This window comes from Anomaloglossus baeobatrachus, chromosome 12 (assembly GCF_048569485.1).
Source record: "Anomaloglossus baeobatrachus isolate aAnoBae1 chromosome 12, aAnoBae1.hap1, whole genome shotgun sequence".
Lineage (NCBI taxonomy): Eukaryota > Metazoa > Chordata > Amphibia > Anura > Aromobatidae > Anomaloglossus > Anomaloglossus baeobatrachus.
This window is the reverse complement of record NC_134364.1, coordinates 76,004,654-76,028,122: the sequence shown is the minus strand read 5'-3', so window position 1 is coordinate 76,028,122 and position 23,469 is coordinate 76,004,654. Positions and strand designations below refer to the sequence as shown.

Here is a 23,469-nt window from a genome sequence, read left to right as displayed (position 1 = left end):
ACTGCAAAAGCCAGAATGGGGTCATAACCCTCCATTTACCCCTCCTTTTGTGAAGTGCTATTCCTGTAAATATAAGCCAGTGTTTCAGTGCCACTAAATACCCTCGATTCAGAGACAAGATGCCCGTGTCACCAGTGTAAGAAGATTAAGGCTCCCATCGCATTCTGCTTGAACTCGCAATGAATTAATTTGACTTTGATGTATTATTAGGTGGAGGGCTGAAAGGATAAAAAAAAAAATAATAATATACTGTCAATTTGTTGACCCTTTTTTTTTTTCCTGCAACATTTTAAGGGATTTTGCTTGGAATGATTATGAGATCTGTTAACCCACAGTGGAACTGTTTATAGCAATTAGTGATATTTAGACATCAACATTGAAAAAAAAATAAAAAAAATGTGTAAAGGTTTCCTATGGCCGTTCTCACCTGTGGTACGACCAGAAGCGTACAGAGACAGCACAGCCTGGATAGCGACATACATGGCTGGGACGTTGAAGGTCTCAAACATGATCTGTGTCATCTTTTCACGGTTAGCCTTGGGGTTCAGTGGGGCTTCAGTGAGCAGGGTGGGATGTTCCTCAGGGGCTACACGGAGCTCATTGTAGAAGGTGTGGTGCCAGATCTTCTCCATATCATCCCAGTTGGTGATGATACCATGCTCAATGGGGTACTTCAGGGTCAGGATACCTCTCTTGCTCTGAGCTTCATCACCTACGTAGGAGTCCTTCTGACCCATACCAACCATGACACCCTGTAGTGAAATAAAAGATTGAAAATTGGTGTAATATTTGCAAAAAATGATTGACAGGTCATTTTTCTGTTGCAAATTTTGAACAATCTGTACATTTAACCCTAGGGCACATTCAGATGTCTACAAACATTGGTTCATTCTTGGACTGTAATGCACGGACTGGTGGGGTGTCTCCCGACCCAAACTCAGAAAACAGAGAGCAAAAGAGAAGGGTGTTTGATACTGCGCCAAAGGATCACAGGAACAGATGTTTAGATTAATGCATCTTTATTTCATCCAGGTCTACGCGTTTCTGGAGCCACTGCCCCCTTCCTCAGGACCGTCAGGAAAGACAAAACATCAAGATTGAGATTTGATGTTTTGTCTTTCCTGACGGTCCTGAGGAAGGGGGCAGTGGCTCCAGAAACACGTAGACCTGGATGAAATAAAGATGCATTAATCTAAACATCTGTTCCTGTGATCCTTTGGCGCAGTATCAAACACCCTTCTCTTTTGCTCTCTGTTTTCTGCCATTTGGGTGGCTGCAGCCTTGGATCAGATTCTACATGCGAATATAGTTGTTGTGACTCTCACAACGACATCTGGTGAGTAGTTTCACCCTCCTCCCACCCCTTATATACTGGGGTAAGACCCTATATGCGCTTTTCTCTCCACAGATTTCTTGTCTGGCCCAAACTCAGAAGCCTACTTGGGCTAGAAAACCCATGGCATTACAGTCCAAGATTGGACTGATGTGCACAGATATGAGCCTGCTGAGTTCAAGATAGGAGACACGTGGCCAGTCTGTCCATTGCAGCCCGAGATATGACCAATGTGCATGGATATGAGGCTGCTGAGTTTGGTATGGTAGACCTGTAGCCAGTCCAAGCATTGCGGCCTGGCATCAGACCGATGTGCACAGATATGAGGCTGCTGAGTTCGGGAGGCCAGTCCGTGCATTACAGACTAGGATCAAACCAATGTGCACAGATATGAGGCTGCTGAATTGGGGACAGGAGCCCCATGGTCAATCCGTGCATTACGGCCCGGCATCAGACCGATGTGCACAGACGTAATTTCAAAGGGTGATCTCTGCTGAGAAAATCCAAATTTTTCTGCAGAATGGTAACTCTCTTTCTATTACTTCTGTAATCTACTAAGGACTTTCCACCAACGGAAAATCTGCAGCATATCTGCCACGTGTGAACATGCCCTTACAGCATAAAATATGAGCTTGAGTAATATGGAGGATACATATAACTGTATCAGCCAGTTCTTTTTATACAGTGTTTATAACCCTGGATCAAAGTTACTCTGACCTACAACTGAAGGTGACAAAATCATAACTCAGCTGGCATTGATATTTTTTGGCCTTGTAAACTGTTCTTCTTCACTATGGCCTTAGCGCCAATGGTTCCAGTATATTCCCAGTTGAGGACTTGGCAGGACCTAACAGTAAGTGATACTAATAGGCTGTTGGCAAAGCTTAATTGTAATATGCTCAGCTTCCCCTCATGAGTATTGGGATGTTAGCAATGCTTCTGCTGATATTTCAGCTATGGCAAAGCCATTCAGTGTGTGCCAGCATTGACTGTATAACAAGGCCAATTTCACCCAGCGCGCAGTCGACAGGAGAATATGAGGAGCCTCAAAGCTGCCTATTAATAACTGGCTCATCTTATCACTGGACCTTGTGGCATACGGTCTGTGCTATTTCTATTATTATCTCCCCGTAGTAGGAAAACAAGGAAAGATTAAGAGGTGTAATATCTGATATAAATAAGCACTGAATAATATAGCTGTCGCCTGTCACTGTATAGACTAGACAACCAGAAAGGCGCCGTACAGGATAGCCATCATTATATCATCCACTATTGGAAGGATAATAAAATACTAAATAATTACCTAATTCACTAAATAATATTAAAAACATTTATACCTGGTGACGGGGGCGACCAACGATGGAGGGGAACACAGCACGAGGGGCATCATCCCCAGCGAACCCAGCCTTCACCAGCCCTGAGCCGTTGTCGCACACCAAGGCGGTAGTCTCCTCATCGTCACACATGTTGGCAGGTTAGGTTCTGGAAAAGATATTACATTTCAGAATAAAACACAAACCGTAAAATCAAAGGATTTCCAATGATAAGTCACTATTTATTCTCCCACCCATGGTACTGCTACACTACGTAGGTTGGGCAGTACATAGATCTCGGAGGCTTACTTTTCACTGTATTGATCATTGTTGACCATTATTGATGGGTGAATAGTAACTATTCGTGTTCGGATTATTCATAACGAATCCCAAAGAACTATTCCGTTATTCGTCACAAATAACGAACCTTAAGCAAGTCAATGGAGAAGCTGATCATTTTTCTTGCCTTAATGAATACTGGAATAGTATGCGGTATTCGATGGAATATGCGATATTCGATAAGCATTTTCCGTACACGAATAGTTACTACTCCCCCATCACTAACCATCAAAATCTTAAAAAAAACACACTAAGATTAAGATAAAAAAAAATAATAAAATAGCATGTATTAAGATATTAGAACTTTTCAAACTACTGTTGAGAAAGTTTTATGTTAGAGGTCACTTATTTTCTTTAGAAAACTTTTTATCACTTTGTATACATCCACATGGAACGTAAACGATGCAGTGAAAACTCGGGGGACGATAACAGTTTTTGATAATGAGGATTTTGATGCAGTATGTCTCCAAAATGCATGAAAAACAGTATTTGAAGCTGTTTTTGACACTGATTTTGGAGCACATCCGCTTCAAAGTCATGAATGTACGGTAAAAGTTAGTATTTTCTATGGTTAACAAATAAAGCTATAACGCCTAGAATATTTTTTATCATTTTTGGGGCATCAGTATTTACATCAATTTTTCTGGCAGAAACCACAAAATAATTTTTACCGGTACCGCAATATAATTTTTATCGGTACCTCAATATCATTCTTACCGCTACCACAATATAATTGTTACCGGTACCACAATATAATTTTTACCGCTACCACAATATAATTTTTACCGCTACCACAATATAATTTTGTATCGTACATCCTATATTTGATTGGTTTCTTAGCAAACGCCATTCTAAATCCAATCATAAATAAAGCATATACAGCTGTGCAGTTTTAGATTTTGTTCCCATTTATTTCTAAAAAAAAAACCCTTGCCCTCTAACCGGTGGCATCCCAGCTGTCTGCAACTATGGAGCCACCGGTTGGAGTCAACTGTTCTGAGGCTTTTAACAGGGGCTCCTAAAACAGCCCTCCACCCCCTCCCCTTCCTTCAACGTTCGCCCTCACATGTCAAACAGCAGCTGTCTTTCAGACACAAGCCTGCACTATGCCCATCTCCTCTCCACCCTCGCACCAGCGCAAATTGAGTTTCACATTTCAGCACCTGACGCTGCGAAGTACTTGCGGAAACACGGCACCGTGCCAAAGGGGTTACTGGTCCGCTACAGTAAGTCCGGCGTTGGCATGAAAGGGTTAAACATGTGTGTTGGAAGCTAAATGTGCTTAAGAAGGGGCTTGAGAAATACTTAGTGAACAGACTATATAAACCCAGGCGTAAAAGTCTACGTCAAATGACTTGGCTAATCGGAGAGATTTGGCACAGCCAGTTATTTCCATCTATAGATTTATCTCTCCGTACAAATATCCATAGAAGTGGTCAAAACTGCAAATTCCTGTAAAAATCACTAAATCGGATGAAAGTTTCCAGTTTGTAAAGCCAAAAAAGCCTTGGGTCCAATCAGTCAGCCTTCCCTGTGTGATAATCCTGTTGTGTTGAAGCCGGTAGAGTCAGCAGAATTTTGTATATCGGAGGAGGGTTTGTTAAAAAAAGACTATTTCCAGTGTTTCCAAAAAAAAAAAAAATACAAAAAACTGAAGCAAGACTTTGTCCCCATAGTCTAAGTGCTGAAATCCATAAGACACGGAGAGCAACAAGCCTCCTACAGGTCCCCGCTGGTACTCACCTGGTCAGCACAAGAGAGCTGGCTGCTGTGATTGAAATTGGCTGGGTACTGCCTTGGGGACTGAGCTGTCAATTTATACCCTGCCTGAAGATGTAGAGTCAGTGGGGAGCTCCACCGGGAGAGGCAGACGGTCTATCCTTATTTGGTAGCTTCTGGGCCATTGAGTAGCAAAGAAGCCATTAATGGAGTAGGTGAGGGGGGAGGCAGAGACCATGGACCCCTTAGCCCTTGTATGGAAGGTATGGAGGTGGGGAGAGCACTACGAGGGATGGCCAAATAGGGTTTCCCAAAAAAGCATGTCTGCAATGCTGGGTGACAAAAAAAAAAAAAAAATAACAGAACAATGAAAGAAATAGGATAGAAACAGTGACTGCTAAGGGACAGACAGGTGCAACACAATTGGAAAGAAGGGGGGGAAGAGGGGACAACCGGAGAGCTTTGTGCTCTGTCTACATAGTAATGAAATAAGAAAGCTCAGAGGAAAAGCACACAGAGCGAACATGGGGCTGTACATGTTCCTCGTCAGCCTGGGTCACTGCAGGTCCCATCCTCGTATTAATATCCTCTCCCTAATCCCATTAATACTACGGGGGTCTGCACTCAATCACTTTAGAGATAATTGCCACAGTTACATTCTGCAGATGTCTTGGATAGCATGAAAGAGAGGGCTCAAAATGGAAAAAAACACATGAAAAGGAACTTGAAGGTGCACCTTTTGTCCTGCTTTTTAGGGTATTTTTTGGCCAGAGGTGGACACACAGGTGTGGTTCCTCCCTAAAGAAATGAATGAGATATGGATACCTACAAATACGCAATCATCTCTCAGTTCAAACTAGGTCTTCTAGGAGGAAATCTTGAGTAATTCCTAGGAGAAATCATTTACAGTAATAGTTACTTTCCCCTATATCGAATCGAAAACCTTATACGCGCATGTGATGCAAAACCACTTGTGCCAAATGACAAACTCTGCTCCGCCGTGTTTTACACACTTAGCGCTGCTACATCTGTAGGAATTCACGAGAGGCGACGCACAACATGAATTCGCTTACAGTCTAGAGTAAAACGAGTTTCAACCTTCAGAAGATATCATATATGGAAATAGTTGTTCTTTGGCAGAGCAAGGTTAAAGTTTTGCCCTGGGACAAGAAGTCATGCCAGCATTCAGAGTGGAAATCCCCTCCTCTTCTCTTTCAGGGGTACATGGCTTTATTGATTCAACATTCCAGCCATCACAAAGGAGGATGGCGGAGCACAGTGTGTCTGTTTATGTGGGAGACATTGTTTTTACTTATTGCTACTTTAGTGTGCCATTACAATGTTTGGCTTTCCACTTCTTAAAGGGGCTGCTTATATGAAAGGGGTGTGGTAAGCAGACCACAATAAAATGTCACATAGGTCCCTATGATGGCAGGATCATACAAAATGCTACAGCTAGGGCCTGCGTTAGGGGCGGGCAAACTGAGCAGCTGCCCAATGCACCCACCCTCTGAGGGGCCACCAGCATTTTAAGCACAAACTGCATTGATAATAAAAGTTCTGTATTAGCACTGCAGTTTCCACGGTTATGTCTGTAGAAAGACCTTTGGTGACATCACGGTCATGTGACCATGATCTCACCGAAGGTCCTTAAACTGAGGAGGTCGAGACCTGCGCAATTGTGTCGCCCAGGGATAAGGGGTACTCAGATTCGGGCCAAGGAGTCACTTCTGTAGGTATCACGGAGGCGTGACCCGGTCTGTGATCCCAGGCTCCACAACAAAAAGGGGATTAGGTAAGGGAGATTGTCCGTGACGCCACCCGTGGGTTGTGGTGATGATATGGTGGCACCGCCGCTGCCTCTGGGGACCGTGCCCGGGACTGGTGGTGTGTGGCAGCAAGGTGGAATCCCCTCCACGGGTAGGGGAGGTGTAGTCCCGGGGCCCAATTGGGAGTTGTGGTGGTGGTAGGGAGCAGGGTGGCAGGGAGCAGGGAACTCACAGTTCGGTTGTCTTGGGGTTGGATGAAGCTAGGCTGATGTGTGTGGTCATAAAACACAGAGTCATTTGTAAACCAACTTGCCTGTGACCGGGAGCCTTTTGGAGGGGTGTGCTGGTCCCACACATGGTGCAATGAGCAGGAGCCCTCTTTTGTTGCATTGCACCTTGTAGTCTGCTTAGCTCCTCTGGTTGGAACGTGGGAAGTCCACTTCCCTGCACTATTCTGGGTTCCCGATGCCGGCGGGCCACTACCCTGCCCCAGTCCACTTTGGGTCCCCTGCTAGTGCCTGACCTGTTCCCGCAGTCCAGGGGCTCCAACCCCTGACCGCTCTGCAACTTTCTCTGCAGCCCAGTAGACACACTCCTGACTGCTCTGCTGCTCTCCATGTGGGGGTGTGTGTGTGTAATCCCATGGAGGAAGCGATTCCTGTACCCTTGGTGGGGGGTACAGTCATCTGTGACTACCTGGTTTTGCCAGGGCGTCACACAATACCGGCATTGTGGAACGGTTGTGGCTAAATCCCAGTGGCTAGGCTAGAAAAGAAAGACCTTGGGCGTGTCTGGCTTGGTTAGTGGGTGTGACCGGCTTTGTTGGTGAGCATGGTGATGTTATCTCTCATCCACTATAATCATGCAAGGGGGGGGCTGTGTCCCACCTCCCCGCACCACTCCCATCTGGGGGTCTTACCCCCAGACTCACGCTTCTATTATCAGTTCCATGACCATGTGGACTATATAAGAATAATGTTGCTTCCTGATATCAGCTATGTTGGTGGAGGCCCTTCCCCTTCTGGTCACATGGCATAACGTCAGCAGAGATCTTTCTGTCCACTGGGATTTAGACATGTCCATTGGGGAACCTGGAAACCTCACCCATTCTTCTTATATTCAAATGTATTCACGTCTTTCAGAATACATTTGAACAGTGGTGTGCCAGGACTGAGGCAAAGGAGAGCTCCTAAGCCATCGCATCGACATTCAGTGGTGTGATGAGGTCAGCACGCTGCTGACATCAACACACTGCCACCATGTCCTCTCCAGGGTTGCAGAGGTGGAGAGGAAACTGTGGTTACCGGTAAGCGCTCCAGGATTAGGTGATGAGATGTGGAATAATTTTAGATCAGGGGACCATGGTGGAGGAGGATTGGAGTTACTTTAGGGGACATTAAGGGGCAGTCGGGGACTTTATGGGGCAATAGGTGACCCTATGGAGCAAATTGAGACATTGTGGGGCAATGGGTATCTTTATGAAACAAACTGGAACATTAAGGAGCAATGGAAGAGATTGTGAAAGGGGGAATAGTATAGCGAGGAACGGGGGTAACTTTTATAACTTTATGCAGAGATGTAGTATGGAGGAGATATTATAGAAAGGGGAAGTTTGGGAGGGGGACATTTTGGAATGGGACAGTTTGGGGGCTTTCTTGGAGAGGGTCAGTGTGTGGAGAAATATTATGGAGAGGAAGCAGTGTGTAGGGGAATATTATGGAGAGGGGCAGGAAACTTTCTGGTCATGCTGTAAATCACATTCAAGCATGTCTCGACTGAAATCAAATCAGAGGTCTCTTCTACGTGTTCCCAATGTTGGTGCATACTGGTTGACCCACTTCGGAATGTATACGGCTTTTTCTTCAAATCTAATATATGTATATGTGTGTATATATATATATATATATATATATATATATATAAATAAAGCTTTTCCAAGAGTGGTGGCGGGACTGTGTAAGGTTTGAGGGGTGGAGCCTGAGCAGAGTCTCAAGGGGGCCTGAAAATTTTGCCAGTATGGGGCCCTGAAATTCTTAGTGGCAGCCCTGTGCTTTTTGGTCCTATTGGTGACTGACAGCCATCTCTCTCTCTAGCTCCCACAGCTGCGGAGGAGAGGGAGGGATTTATCTCCTCCGTTGCCAGCTGATGCAAGATTTGCATTGCACTCCGCTGTAATGTGAGTGCAATGCGATCTTTCTCTCGCCCCCATAGACTTGAATGGGAGCGAGTGGAACAGGATGGCATTCCACCTGCAGCATGCTGTGATTGTTTTCTCGGTCCGATTAGGGCTGAGATAAAAATTGCTCATGGGAGGTGCCCCATAGAGTAATATTAGTCTGAGTGGAAATACACATTCCACGCTGCTTTAAGTTACGCTATCAAAATGTGACAGCACAATTTAAGAACAAAAAGACGTTTTTTGTACATCTCACCCCTTCACTGTGTACTTCAGTTCCTTCTCCTGCACGGACCTGTAGGTGTAGCCACCTGTCTGCAGTGAAGTAAAATGAAATTGTGTCCAGCGCTCCGGAGTGAAGGATTGTCCCAACAGGTATAAGATTTCTAAGTTTTATTTTCACAATGTGCGCTTAAAAATGACGAATTACATCATGGGCAAGACATCCTCTATACAGAGGAGAAGAGGATATGTCAAAGACAACGCGTTTCGGCTACTTGGTGTAGCCTTTGTCAAGCCTACACAAAGGCAAAGGTTACACCAAGTAGCCGAAACACCTCCTCTCCTCTGCATAGAGGATGTCTTGCCCATGGTGTAATTCGTCATTTTTAAACGCACATTGTGAAAATAAAACTTGGAAATCTTATACCTCTTGGGACAATCCTTCACTCCGGGGCGCTGGACACAAGCACGATTTAAGGGGTTAACAGGTGCGGGTGGATCGTGGATCCACCTGCGCCTGCAAGGCACACATGTCTGCTGTACAGATCAGCAGACATATGCAGGGATCACCACCGGTTCACTGCAGCAGCCGGTTGTGATCACCCCTTCATGAGTTAGGACATACTGGTACGTCCTCGGTCGTGAAGGGGTTAGAGTAATTACAGCAAAGTTCTTTCAGGAAGGAGATTAATTTTGCTTTTTTAGACTCTTTTATTGTTTTGTTGCCTCCAGTAATGTCATATGGCAGATCAGACATAAAACACAACATACAACAGCTTATTTTGTTACTTTTCTGCTTTTCACAACTGTTTCTTTGTCATGTTACTGTGTGTTTCCATATTACTTATCTGTGTGCTCCGGTTCTCATTTGCTTTTTTTTTTTTTTTGCTCGTCACACAGTTGTGACCAGGCTGAGTTATTTTTTAGGAGGTTACGCCACAGATACAATGGTGGTATGTGATGGATGACCCTTGTGAGTTATTGGTTTTGAGTAATTGTGTTAAACATCACATATAAGTATCAGCGTTGGTGGTTACCAATAATCTATGTAACATGAAAGGGTCGCTTCTACTCTCGATTTAACAGAATATGGCTAAAAAAAAGTTTATAGAAATGTCATATACCTCAAAATAACATGTAGATTAAAAGGAAGAAAAATGCCTTCTTACTAACCACGGATCCAATAATTTATTCTAGGAAAGCACAGTAAGCAGCTGAAATAAATATTCGTGTCAAGGAATGTATGAGTCTTCAAGATCATTCTTTATTATTGACAAAAAGTCAAGAATGCCTCCATATATTACCATATATTTTCTCCCTCCATTGGCGGAAGCCCTGACGACCTGCAGAGCTGCAAAACTGTTTTAGGTCTCGATTTTTTTTTTTTTTTTTTTTTTTTTTATATTATAGAAGAGGTTGTTTTTTCTTTGTATAGGAAATGCTCTGGATTTGGAATTTTTTATTTTTTTGTTACCTATTGACTCAATTATTTGAAAATTACTAAGGGTATATGCCCAGGATTAGAACCCGCTGTGTCCTGAGCGACAAGTCTCCTCCGCAGGAGGCCACAGCTGCTCATGCCCATGATCAAGGTTTGAGGTGCTGCAGTCTCTCGCTGTGTTCTCCCTACGGAGAACACTTGTGGCTCCACAGCAAAGAATTTACATGCTTGAGGCTCGGCAAAGCCGCACTGCAGGTCAGTTTCCACTGTGGGCAGTACATGCACAGTGGGCAGGAGATTTCTAGAAATCCCATCCACTGTGCTTGTACTGTACAATGCAGCGTTTTGGAAGCAGCTGAAATATACTGTATCCATAATGCTGTGACCCCTGATCATGGGCACGCAGCCTAAGGGGTACTTTGCACATTGCGACATCACTACTGCGATATCGTCGGGGTCAAATCAAAAGTGACTCACATTCGGCGCCGGTAACGACGTTGCAACGTGTAAAGCCTAGATGCACCGATAAACGACCGCAAAAGCGTCGTAAATCGGTGATCTGTGTAGCGTCGGACATTTTCATAATGTCGCACCAATAGGAGATACGATGTTGTTCCTCGTTCCTGCGGCATCACACATCGCTGTGTGTGAAGCCGCAGGAGAGAGGAACATCTCCTTACCTGCCTCCACCGGCAATGCGGAAGGAAAGAGGTGGGCGGGATGTTTACGTCCCGCTCATCTCCGCCCCTCCACTTCTATTGGACAGCTGCCGTGTGACGTCGCTGTGGCGCCGCACGACCTGCCCCCTTAGGAAGGAGGCGGGTCGCCGGCCAGAGCGCTGTCGCAGGGCAGGTAAGTGTGTGTGAAGCTGCTGAAGCGATAATGTTCGCTACGGCAGCTATCACAAGATATCGCAGCTGCGACGGGGGCGGGGACTATCGCACTCGGCATCGCTAGCATCGGCTAGCAATTTCGCAGCGTGCAAAGTACCCCTAAGAGCTCCCTGAACTATGGGGTATAAAATTATAAAATTAGAAGAATTTCCAGGAACATTACTTATTTTTTCGAACACCCTCCACTTTCAATAACACTATCCTCACTTATATATTGCAACCATACTCCACAGCGCTTTACAGACATTATTGTCACTGTCCCCATTGGGGCTCGCAATCTAAATTCCTTATCAAATACGTACATTTTGGTATTTTACATTTATTGCCAGGTTTTTTTTATTAGTAGATCTATGTGAACCCAGTCTTGCACCCACAGTAGCATTATGACTTCTGATACTAAGGCTTTCACGCTACGTTATTACCTACGTTCACTGGTCCCGTAGCAGCTTCCATCTGAACCCCCCCCAGCGCAAAACAGGTTTTGTATGCATGCGCCGATGAGAACATAGACTATAACAGAGCACCGTGTGCTCTGTCTTTCACCATTTTCTTGCGTATACGCTTTCTGCAGGCGAACACCCAGATATAGTAGAATGGACGCCAGGGCCCTCACAGTACCATGACAGCAATGCCGGATCCATTTTTAAAGGAATTTTGTTGTCTCATGACCTATAACTGGGTCCATCAGGTTTCCATCATGGTTTTGGCATTTTTTTACAAGAAGGATTGGGCCAATAGGAAAAACATGAAGGGCGTGTGCATCCTCAAACATTTGTGGGTAGCACACAAATGCCTGCTGTATACATTTTCCATGTAACAGGAAAGAAAAGAAGGACTTCATTACCAATGCTGGCCATAAACATGAGATAGCTGCAAGCCGAAAGTTTCTTAGGTGTACACCTATCTGTCCAATCCTCCATACATATGCACTCTCACCTTGTCAGAGCATTCATGTGTTTTTAAACAAAGGGATCGAGAGTTGAAATTCTAGTGTTCCGATTCTTCTTTCCCCAGACATCAGCTATAAAGCTAGAATAAGATGGCATCTGTACCGCCCCCGTGTCAGCAGCCAAGCTGCTCGGATCCGCGGTGGCTCGAGAGGCGTCCGGACCCGGGGGGTCTCGCGGCCACTCGAATGAAGGGGGGTATTTACAAGGGGTATGGTGTATTGAAAGTTCGTGACGCCACCCGTGGTGTGTGGTAAGGTGGAGTACCACCGCTGCAGCTGGGAGTACCCGGTGGCGATGGAGTGGGCAGCCAGGTGTTTAACCCCTCCATGGGCAGGAGGTATGCCCCGGGACTCGGTGATGGTGACAGGGAGGTGCCGTTGGGGAGGTAAGGGTCACTTGCGTACTCACTCAGTCCAATGACGCTGACACCGACAACTTGGTAAACCAAAGTTCTGGACACCGCTGCCACTGAGGGGAGCATGTTTGGGTTCCGTTTCTGCTGGTGTTGCCTGTTGATCTGTGACCTTTCACTTGGCACCTTGTTCTCTTCTTAATTGGCCCCGGTAGCTTGAAACTAGTCGGGTCCCGCTCCCCAGTGTGGCTAACTGTGGGAGTTTGCTCTCAGGGTTCACGCTTGGGATTTCCTGGACTGTATGTGTGGAAAGTCCTATCCCCCTCGTTGCGCTAGTACCCCAATTTTGGAGCATGTGGAGAGTGGATTTGGAAGGCTCTGTTCTCGTCGGGTAAATTGTCAGGTTGCCTGAAGCTACTCCCTGACCTAGGGTCCACGTACCCCATTGTGCCCTGGTCCCAGCCCGGTGATGGTACAAGGCCGCCGGCTGTCCTCCATGACAATGCCGTGCCCCTTGTCACGATCCCCTGCGACCGGGGGTCCAGCTCCTACCAGGCCCAGACCAACGTTTGCTACCTAGTAACTCCAAGGAGCCCAGCTCCTGACCTCCTCTCTCCTTCCAACACTTCCAACACTACACTCTCTTAGACTGACCAACACTCCTAATACTCCTGACCTCCCCTCAACCAACTTCCCACGTGAGCAACCCTATTTCACTCAGGCCGTCCACTGGTGTGTCTGGTGGGTGTGGTGCAGAGTGTTCCTAGGATTTTGATTAGCTGATTTTGGCAACACCAATTGGTTAGGGACCCGTAACCAAGGAGGAGGTGGCTATTGCACATAAGGGCAGATTGCACAATACCCTGTGACGACCTGATAGGCCAGGGCATCACACATCCATACACATCAGAAGGTTAATCAGTGCTGCCCGGAATTAGAAAGTTTGGCCAACTGTCACCAAATGTTTATGGAGGACTAAGGGGTTAGGAGAGGAGGAAGAGTTTTCAGTTCAGCTGGGGAAATGTAACACTGGGGGCCAGCCCGGGTGAGCTCAATTTGTAACTTACACTGAACAGTGATGATAGTAGGGGCACCTGGGGCATCTGGCAATAGGGGGTTGTGGTTAATATAAGACTACCGTGTTTCCCTACCTCGAAAAGATGCCTTAGCAAAATTTTACTGGATTTGTAGAGTATGATTGAAATATAAGCCCTACTCCAAAAATAAGCCCTAGTTAAATACAAAAAATATAGTTGAGGGATCTACCACACTATTTACACTTAGGGCCGGCATTAGGGGAAGTGAAACTGCACAATTTCTCAGGGTGTTCACTCTTTTAGGGACCCCAGCAGTTGTATTCCGAGGGAGAGATTGTTTAAGTACCTTTGAGGACTTCACAGTCATGTGACATAATGTAATCAAAAGTCCCTCAATTGTAGGAGTCTAAAAGAACTAAACAGGAGACAGTCAGGTTTACATGACTGACATTAGAGGGAGAGCAAACTGGGCAATTTCACTCTCCTAGGGGCCCCAGCATTTATATCCTGATAACAGTGCTTCAGAACCTGTGACATGTACAACCCCTGGCAAAAATTATGGGCTCACCTTGCTCTGAGGATGTTCATTCAGTTGTTTACTTTTGTTAAAAAAAAAGCAGATCACAGACATGGCACAAAAGTCATTTCAAATGGCAACTTTCTGGCTTTAACACTAAAAAAAAATCATGAAAATGTGCTAGCCAGTAACGGTTACTTTTCAAGACCAAACTGGGGGGAAAATATGGAATCACTTATGAGGAAAAAAATTATGGAATCATGAAAAACAAACAAAAGAACAGTCCAATACATCACTAGTATTTTGTTGCTCCACCTCTGGCTTTTATAACAGCTTGCAGTCTCTGAGGCATGGACTTAATGAGTGACAAACAGTACTCTTCATCAATCTGGCTCCAACTTTCTCTGATTGTTGTTGACAGATCAGCTTTTCAGGTTGGAGCCTTGTCATGGACCATTTTCTTCAACTTCCACCAAAGATTTTCAATTGGATTGAGATCCGTACTATTTGCAGGTTATGTCACTGACCTTATGTGTCTTCTTTCAAGGAATGTTTCCACAGTTTTTGCTCTATGGCAGGATGCATTATCATCTTGATAAATGATTTCATCATCCCCAAACATCCTTTCAATTGATGGGATAAGAAAAGTGTCCAAAATTTCAATGTAAACTTGGGCATTTATTGAAGATGTAATGACAGCCATCTCCCCAGTGCCTTTACCTAACATGCAGCCCCATATCATCAATGACTGTGGAGATTTACATGTTCTCTTCAGGCAGTCATCTATTTATTGTTTTAGCTTTTGTGTATGTAAATCCCATTTCTTTTAGGCGGTTTCTTACAGTTCAGACACAGACATTGACTCCAGTTTCCTCCCGTTCGTTCCTCATTTGTTTTGTTGTGCATTTCCTGTTTTGGAGACATATTGCTTCAAGTTTCCTGTCTTGACGCTTTGATGTCTTCCTTGGTCTACCAGTATTTTAGCCTTTAACAACCTTCCCATGTTGTTTGTATTTGGTCCAGATTTTAGACGCAGCTGACTGTGAACAACCAACATCTTTTTCAACATTGCGTCATGATTTACCCTGTTTTAAGAGTTTGATAATCCTCTTTTGTTTCAATTGACATCTCCCGTGTTGGAGCCATGATTCATGTCAGTCCACCTGGTGCAACAGCTCTCCAAGGTGTGATCACTCCTTTTTAGATGCAGACTAACGAGCAGATCTTATTTGATGCAGGTGTTTGTTTTGGGAATGAAAATCTACAGGGTGATTCCATAATTGTTTCCTCATAATTGAGTGATTCCATAATTTTTCCCCCAGTTTGGTCTTGAAAAGTAACAGTTACTGGCTAGCACATTATGTTTTCATGATTTTTTTTTTTAGTGTTTCTTAAAGCCAGAAAGTTTCTACTTGAAATTACTTTAGTTTTGTGCCGTCTGTGATCTGCTTTTTTTAAACAAAGGTAAACAACTGAATGAACATCCTCAGAGCCAGGTGATTCCATACTTTTTGCCAGGGGTTGTAAAAAAAAAAAAAAAAAAAGACATCCCCTGACCCTGAAAAAAAAGCCGTAGCCCATCTTTTGGAGCAAAAAAATAATATAGACCCTGTCTTATTTTCAAAACAGGGTAACATTTTGGTGGGCACTAGAGCTAAAATAAGTGGTGTCCATTCTGACTGGCACTCCGTGCTTTCTTTTTTGTCCGACATTTTATATGGTAAGCACACATATGGTGACGCTTTTACATATACCTGCGCCATACCTGCAGGTAAGGCCCCCTTCACACATCCGTGATACACGTGCGTGTTTGGTCCGTTTCCGTATATACCGGAGACACGGCCAAACGTGCACCAATGTTAATCTATGATTGTGGTCACACGTGCGTTATTTCATTATGTCCGTGTGTGCGTGTCCGTGATCCGTATGTGTTTGCGTTTTGCACGGATGCATGTCCGTTATCTGCACGGAGCACGCACACGTGGACACAATGAAAGTCTATGGGTATGTGCACACACGTTAGTAAACACGTATGCATCTACCTATAGTCCGTGTCCGTTTGGTGTTTTTATTTCTAGTGATGTCGGCTATTCTTTCTATTTCTGTGTATGTCGGTCAATCTTCCTGAGTCCGTCGGTCGGTCTCTCTGTCTCTCTGTCGGTCTCTCTGTCTGTCTGTCCCTCTCTCACAGTCTTTCGGTCAGTTTCCCCCCCTCTCATACTTACCGTTCCCCGATCCCCGGCGCGGCGCTGCACGGCAGTCACACTGCTGCGGCGGCTTTTACTATTTTGAAAAAGCCGACCGCTCATTAAACAATCTCCTATTCCCTGCTTTCCCCGCCCACCGGCGCCTATGATTGGTTGCAGTGAGACACGCCCCCACACTGAGTGACAGGTACCTCACTGCACCCAATCACAGCAGCCGGTGGACGTGTCTATACTGTGCAGTAAAATAAATAAATAAATAATTAAAAAAAAATGGCGTGCGGTCCCCCCCAATTTTAATGCCAGCCAGATAAAGCCATACGGCTGAAGGCTGGTATTCTCAGGATGGGGAGCTCCACGTTATGGGGAGCCCCCCACCCTAACAATATCAGTCAGCAGCCGCCCAGAATTGCCGCATACATTATATGCGACAGTTCTGGGGCTGTACCCGGCTCTTCCCGATTTGCCCTGGTGCTTTGGCAAATCGGGGTAATAAGGAGTTAATGGCAGCCCATAGCTGCCACTAAATCCTAGATTAATCATGTCAGGCGTCTCCCCGAGATTCCTTCCATGATTAATCTGTAAATTACAGTAAATAAACACACACACCAGAAAAAATCCTTTATTAGAAATAAAAAACACACACATATACCCTGGTTCACCACTTTAATCAGCCCAAAAAGCCCTCCATGTCCGGCGTCATCCAGGATGGTCCAGCGTTGCATCCAGCTCTGCTGCATGGAGGTGACCGGAGCTGCAGCAGACACAGCCGCTCCTGTCACCTCCACGCAGCTAATGAAGACAGCCGCGCGATCAGCTGAGCTGTCACTGAGGTTACCCGCTGTTACTGGATCCAGTGACAGCGGGTAACCTCAGTGACAGCTCAGCTGATCGCGCTACTCACCTCATTTGCTGCGTGGAAGTGACCGGAGCGGCGGTGTCTTCTGCAGCTCCGGTCACCTCCATGCAGCAGCGCTGGAAGCGACGCTGGAGCATACTGGATTCCGGCGGACATGGAGGGCTTTTTGGGGCTGATTAAAGTGGTGAACCAGGGTATATGTGTGTGTTTTTTATTTCTAATAAAGGATTTTTTCTGGGGTGTGTGTGTTTATTTACTGTAATTTACAGATTAATCATGGAGGGTGTCTCATAGACGCCTGACATGATTAATCTAGGATTTAGTGGCAGCTATGGGCTGCCATTAACTCCTTATTACCCCGATTTGCCAAAGCACCAGGGCAAATCGGGAAGAGCCGGGTACAGCCCCAGAACTGTCGCATATAATGTATGCGGCAATTCTGGGCGGCTGCTGACTGATATTGTTAGGGTGGGGGGCTCCCCATAACGTGGAGCTCCCCATCCTGAGAATACCAGCCTTCAGCCGTATGGCTTTATCTGGTTGGCATTAAAATTGGGGGGGACCGCACGCCGTTTTTTTTTAATTATTTATTTATTTATTTTACTGCACAGTATAGACACGCCCACCGGCTGCTGTGATTGGGTGCAGTGAGGCACCTGTCACTCAGTGTGGGGGCGTGTCTCACTGCAACCAATCATAGGCGCCGGTGGGAGGGCAAAGCAGGGAATAGGAGATTGTTTAATGAGCAGCCGGCTTTTTCAAAATAGTAAAAGCCGCCGCAGCAGTGTGAATGCCGTGCAGTGCCGCGCCGGGGATCGAGGAACGGTGAGTATGAGAGAGGGGAGAAAACTTCAGTCACTCGGGGGATTAGCGGTCACCGGTGAATCCTTCACAGGTGACCGCTAATCAGTACTCGACACAGACAGAGCCGCGGTATGAGGATAAAGTCGGGTGAAGTTCACCCGAGTTCATTCTCATCGCGCAACTCTGTCTGCTGTCAGCCGACATTTATAAACGACATTGTGCATCACACACACGGACATTCCACACGGACATTCCACGTACACATACACGTTAATTCCACACGCACACACGGAAGTTCTACACACAAACACGGCTAGCATACGCAATTCACACAGGTGCCACACGGACCATAAAAACGGACACAAAAACGGGACACGGACCCGAAAAATGGCCCGTAACACACGTGCGTGTTTTTTACGGACGTGTGAAGGGGGCCTAAAGCAGATTTCTCATGTGCGGGGTTTTCCAGACAGACCTCTAACATTTTTGGAACTCCTAGTATGGACTATAATATCCCATATAATTAATATTTTATACTTTGTAGATAATTTTTTGATGAAAATTTAGACAAAATTGTATCAGGAGTGGAATAAACCCCCCTAAGCAATAAAAGTGCTGTCATTTAAGGAAGATGCTCATTGAGTAGAATATATTGTTCTATTCGTTAAAATTTGGTAGTCCTATGTGAATACGGCTTTGAACTGTCTGAGTTAGCTGTTCAGCAATGAAACATTTGGAGCATACGGGTTGAAAATGGTGTAATATGGCCTGGCGGACAGCTGACAGCTATGGCTTTGGGTGGCTGCATATTGCCTACTCTTTAACAGTAGCGAGGCCTTAAAGATCCATTTATCTGAAGTTATTTTTTTTCTCTTGCTATTTATAGCATTTGCTAGGGCAGCATTCCTTGCAGGATGTTTGGCTATATCTAGGTACAGATTGTCAGCTAAATCCCTGCAGGAAAGAAAATTCTTGTCTCGGAGGTAGAAGGCGAAGGTACAGAAATGTTAGGTTCAGCCTAAACCCCTTCTCCATCTTGCCCTTGAACACATCTGGATCACTACATGGGGCACTGATGACTTTTTTCGAACTTGGATAATATGGCGCCCCTGAATATATCAGGGTGCCACAGGGAGCTGCATCCTTTTTACCCAGGGTGCAGAGCCTACCCCCATGGTTCCAGGTTCCCAGAAACCGGTGTCAGTACCATCAGCATCACAAATCCCAATCACACTTCACATCATGACCTGTCAGATTCACCAGTGGGTTGGTCTAGCTGGAATAGAGCCACCCACCTAGGGGTCAGGCAGACTGGTGGGAGGGAGGAAGAAAGCAGAACAGAGTAGTGAGAACCCTGAAAAAGTGAGAAGCTGGAGTAGTAGCTTCCGGGGAGCTAGACGGAGGTTGGGTCGCAGACGGTGGTCCGGAACCAGAGGCGTCGGGGACTGGTGGCATTGACATTGGAAAAGGGTGCAACAGACATAGTCTAGGAGGACTGTCTGCATCAGAAACCCAAAAGAACTGACCAGTACCGAGCACGACTGGGTACAGGACCCTAGGTCAGGAACCGATTCAACATCCCGATAATTACTCTCCCTCCCAGGTTATCTTCACGAACTTCCCTAAGAGCTCAGAGATTGAAGGCGACAGCACAACATGGAGGATAGGGTTTTCCAAACAAAGCAACCCACTGAAATCCCAAGTGCCAGCCATCAAGAGCACAGCTACACTATACATAGTGAGTGGGGCCCTAACAGCTTGAAGCCAAGGGGCCACAACAGGCAACTAAATTGTGCACGGAGGTGGGCTCCGGATTACCAAGTGACACCGGTGGGAGTGAACACCTGGTCGAGGCTCCCCGTAGTGACAGTAACACGTAACACACAGAGACTTTGGTTTACCTGCAGAGTGCGTGTCTACTTTGTAAACCTCATCCAGCACCACGACTACCGCAGTGAGTACCCTGATCCCTGCACCCTGCCTTCCCAAATCCACCAAAACCCCAGAGGCCGGGGCCTTCCCTACCTGCGGATGGACTGACACCTTACTGCTCCACACCATATGCCCCGGTACTCCGTCCAGCAGCGGCAGTACTCCCATTACCGCACCCCGCAGGTGGCGTCACAAACTTCTCACCTGTAAATAATCCCCTTTCAAGAATCGGAGTGTCTGCCAAGCCCGGGTCTGGACCCCTCGAGCCACGACCAACCCAGATCTGAGCACTCCGGTCTGCGCCGGGGAGGCACACATCTGCCGTGGCTTGCGTGTCATTGTTATGCCACATAAGCCCTGCAGCCAATCAATGGCTGCAATTAGCTGCTGTGTTCTCACTTCACCCGTTTGTCCAGCATTTATCCAAAAGAAGTATGGGTGCAGCAGCTGAATATCAGTTGCTGATTGGTGGCTTTTGTGGCATAACAGTATCACGCAAGCCAGGAAAGACACAGCGACAGCATTGCTGGGCCAGCACCAGTGCTGGAGGGGAAAATATGGTGTTTTTGTTTTACAAGGGAGACTAATTTTAAAAAGGGGTTATTCAGATAGTGGTCAAGCCCTATAAGATACTTTGTATGGTATTCATGGAATTAGATGGGGAACTGGCCAAGTAATGCCATGATTGTATGATGATCAAGTTCGTCACTGACTGGTTTGATTGCCGATCAGTCCTTCCTGGTAATTAGTGGTAATGGAAGGAAGACCAGACACAGATAAACGTAGATTGCATCATGACATTAGGACTGGTGGATATGTGCAATATCTGCCAGTCAGCGTGCCAATCAGTCCTTTAGTGATCATCTCCAACAGATGAAACAGTTAAACTACATCATGCAGCCCAGTAAGTGACTCATCGCTGGATTCAGGGCTTCAGCCCCTACATTATGCTGCTCTCAGATTAGGTGGCAAAATCATGGTGACTGATTCCCTTTAATAAGATTAAATGTATTCATATGTACAACATATAGACTACTCACAAAAAGTTTGGTATATTTGGATTTCGGGTAAAATTTCAGGATGGTAGTGTAATGTCCTCTAACCTTTTCAGGTGAACTTAATGTGACCTTCTTTAAACCTTTGACTGCACATGTCCAACTGTTCAATGTTTCAGTACTTTTTGCACAACTTGCTGTTCTCTAACAAGGAGCTTAATGGTAAAATTCACAACCGGTGTTTGATCCATGAATCGCCCAAAAGATTTAGTCGTTCAATTAGAATTGGTATTTAATCAGTCATCCTCATCATGCTGTTCACATTTTGATATTGTGAAACCAAGACAACACCTAACAATTGATCAGCAGTATATCACCATTGCGAGGCTTCAAGCAGGATGTTCTCAGACAGAAGTGGCCACTGAGCTCACAGTGTCAGTGTTTATCAGCAGGTTGCAACAGAGATACAGAGAGACTGGAAGAGACACAGAAAGGAAGAGAAGTGGATGTCCTTTGGCCACATCCCACAATAATGACCGATTCATTGTGAACAGTGCTCTTCGGAACCAGACTATGAATGCCACACAACTCCAGGCTTGTTTAAGGAAAATAAGAGCCAAAAAATGCCATGATAAACCATTCTAAACCATTTGTACCGCCCCTGCAGCAGTCGGACTGCTCGGATCCGGGGAGTTTTGCGGTGGCTCGAGGGTCCCCGGACCCGGGGCTCAGCGGCCACTCGAATATAAAGGGGAGAGTTATTTACAAGGGACAGTTAGTGACGCCACCCATGGTTCGCAGTAAGGGGAGTACCACCACTGCCGATGGGAGTACCCGGGGCTGATGGAGCGGGGCAGCCAGATGGTGGTCCCTCCATGGATAGGGAAGGCCCCGGGGCTCTGGAGGGTTGGTGGATGGTACGATGGAGGTGATGTGGGCAGGCAGGGACCCGGGGGGGGGGGGGGTGGACACTGTACTCACTCAGGTGGTGCAGTTGTTAGTGCGGCCAGTAAGCAGACTCTGACACAGGAGTAAACCAAGTCTCTGGGTAGCACTGCCGCTTTGGCGAGTCCGTCTCCACTGGTATTGCTTAGTGGTCCGGAGCCTACCTCCTTGTACAATTGTGTTGATGTTCCTGAGTGACCCTTCGGCCTGAAGCTGTCAGGGTCTCGCTCCCTATAATGGTATAGTGGAGCTGTGCTCTCGATGGCTGACATTTGGGATTTCAGTGGGCTGCATACACTGGAAAGCCCTATCCCCCTCGTTGTGTTGATGCCTTCGATCTCTGAGCTCTTGGGGAAAGTTCATAAAGAGACTATCCTCCACAGGTGAATTATCAGGTTGTGTGAAGCTACTCCCTGATCTAGGGTCCTGTACTCCGCCGTGCTTGCTACTGGCCCGGTTACTGGACGTCTTGGTGCCGATCGTTCTCCAAAACTAAGTCTGTTACACCTCTTCCAATACCCTGCGACCGGCTCTCCGACTCCTCTGGTCCCAGACCACCATCTGTGACCCAACCAAGGTCACACAGGGAGCTCCAACTCCCTCAGCTTCTCACTCTTTGAGGGCTACACTAAGAACTCTCCTCTTACTTTCATAGCTGACTCTAAACTGACTTCCCTCCCACCAGTCTGCCTGACCCCTAGGCGGGTGGCCCTATTCCAGCTAGACCGCCCACTGGTGTGCCTGACAGAGTGTGGTGTGAGGTGTGGTTAGGATTTGAGTGCTGATGGAAGCTATACCGGTAGTTAGGATCCCAGACCCATGGAGGGTGGGTTCTGCACCTTGAGATACAGGGGTGCAGTTCCCTGTGACACCCTGACCTAGTCAGGGGCGTCACACATTTACATCAGCGTTATATGCATGCTAGACATCCTGACCACATCACTAGGCACAGGATCATCAATGCTGGATGAGGATCCAGTGGACCTAAGTGCTGTCCACAGATGAAAGTCGATCTGTACTGAAATGATGGCCGCCAACAATGATGAAGATGTAAAGGAAAGCACTATGCATCAGCCACTGTGGTCACCAGATGAGCCTTTGGTGGTGGTGGTGGTGGTGGTGGTGGTGTTACAGATGGGGCAGGTGTGTCTAATCATTACAGAGCTGCCCTACACTTTGTGAATGGTACAGTGACAGCCCCTACTACTTAAATAACATCAGTCATTGAGCTTCCACATAAACCTCACATTTCTACTTTCATTTTCATGGATGACAATGCTCCAGCTCATCGAGGTCGCATCATTAGGTAACGGCTGCTGGAGACTAGGGTATCTCCAATTATTGAGTACTTTGCACTTTCTTCAGACCTGAATCCCATAAAAAACCAATGGGATCAGCTGAGCCACCATGTAGAGGTTGTAACTCTGTACCCCAGAGCCTCAATGACCTAAGAGCCGCCCTTCAAGAAGAGTGGTGTGCCATGTCTCCACAGACAATAACTCCACTTGTGAACGGCAGAAGTCTTTGTCAAGCTGTAATGGATGCTCAAGGCCACAAGACAAGCTATTGAGACACTAACATTTTTTTGGGTATACCCTCCACTATTGTTGGCTTTTGTTTCAGTAAATTGTTTGATATGAGGAAGTCCCCATTGCTGCTTCTACGTAAA

At 46.2% G+C, this 23,469-nt stretch overlaps 1 protein-coding gene and 1 long non-coding RNA gene across 2 annotated transcripts in view; one reads left to right on the top strand and one right to left on the bottom strand.

The window, feature by feature from the left end:
- The window catches only part of ACTC1 (actin alpha cardiac muscle 1), a 7,663-nt gene extending 2,826 nt beyond the window's left edge, over nt 1-4,837 (bottom strand). The window contains exons 1-3 of the mRNA XM_075330614.1: nt 4,729-4,837; nt 2,671-2,815; nt 428-752 (exon numbers count right to left, since the gene is read on the bottom strand). Coding sequence (XP_075186729.1) covers nt 428-752; nt 2,671-2,799 — 454 coding nt within the window. The 5' untranslated portion in view covers nt 2,800-2,815; nt 4,729-4,837. The remainder of the gene's footprint in view (nt 1-427; nt 753-2,670; nt 2,816-4,728) is intronic.
- The window catches only part of LOC142258135 (uncharacterized), a 426,802-nt gene that overhangs the window by 248,533 nt on the left and 154,800 nt on the right, over nt 1-23,469 (top strand). The gene's annotated exons all lie outside the window — the stretch shown is intronic.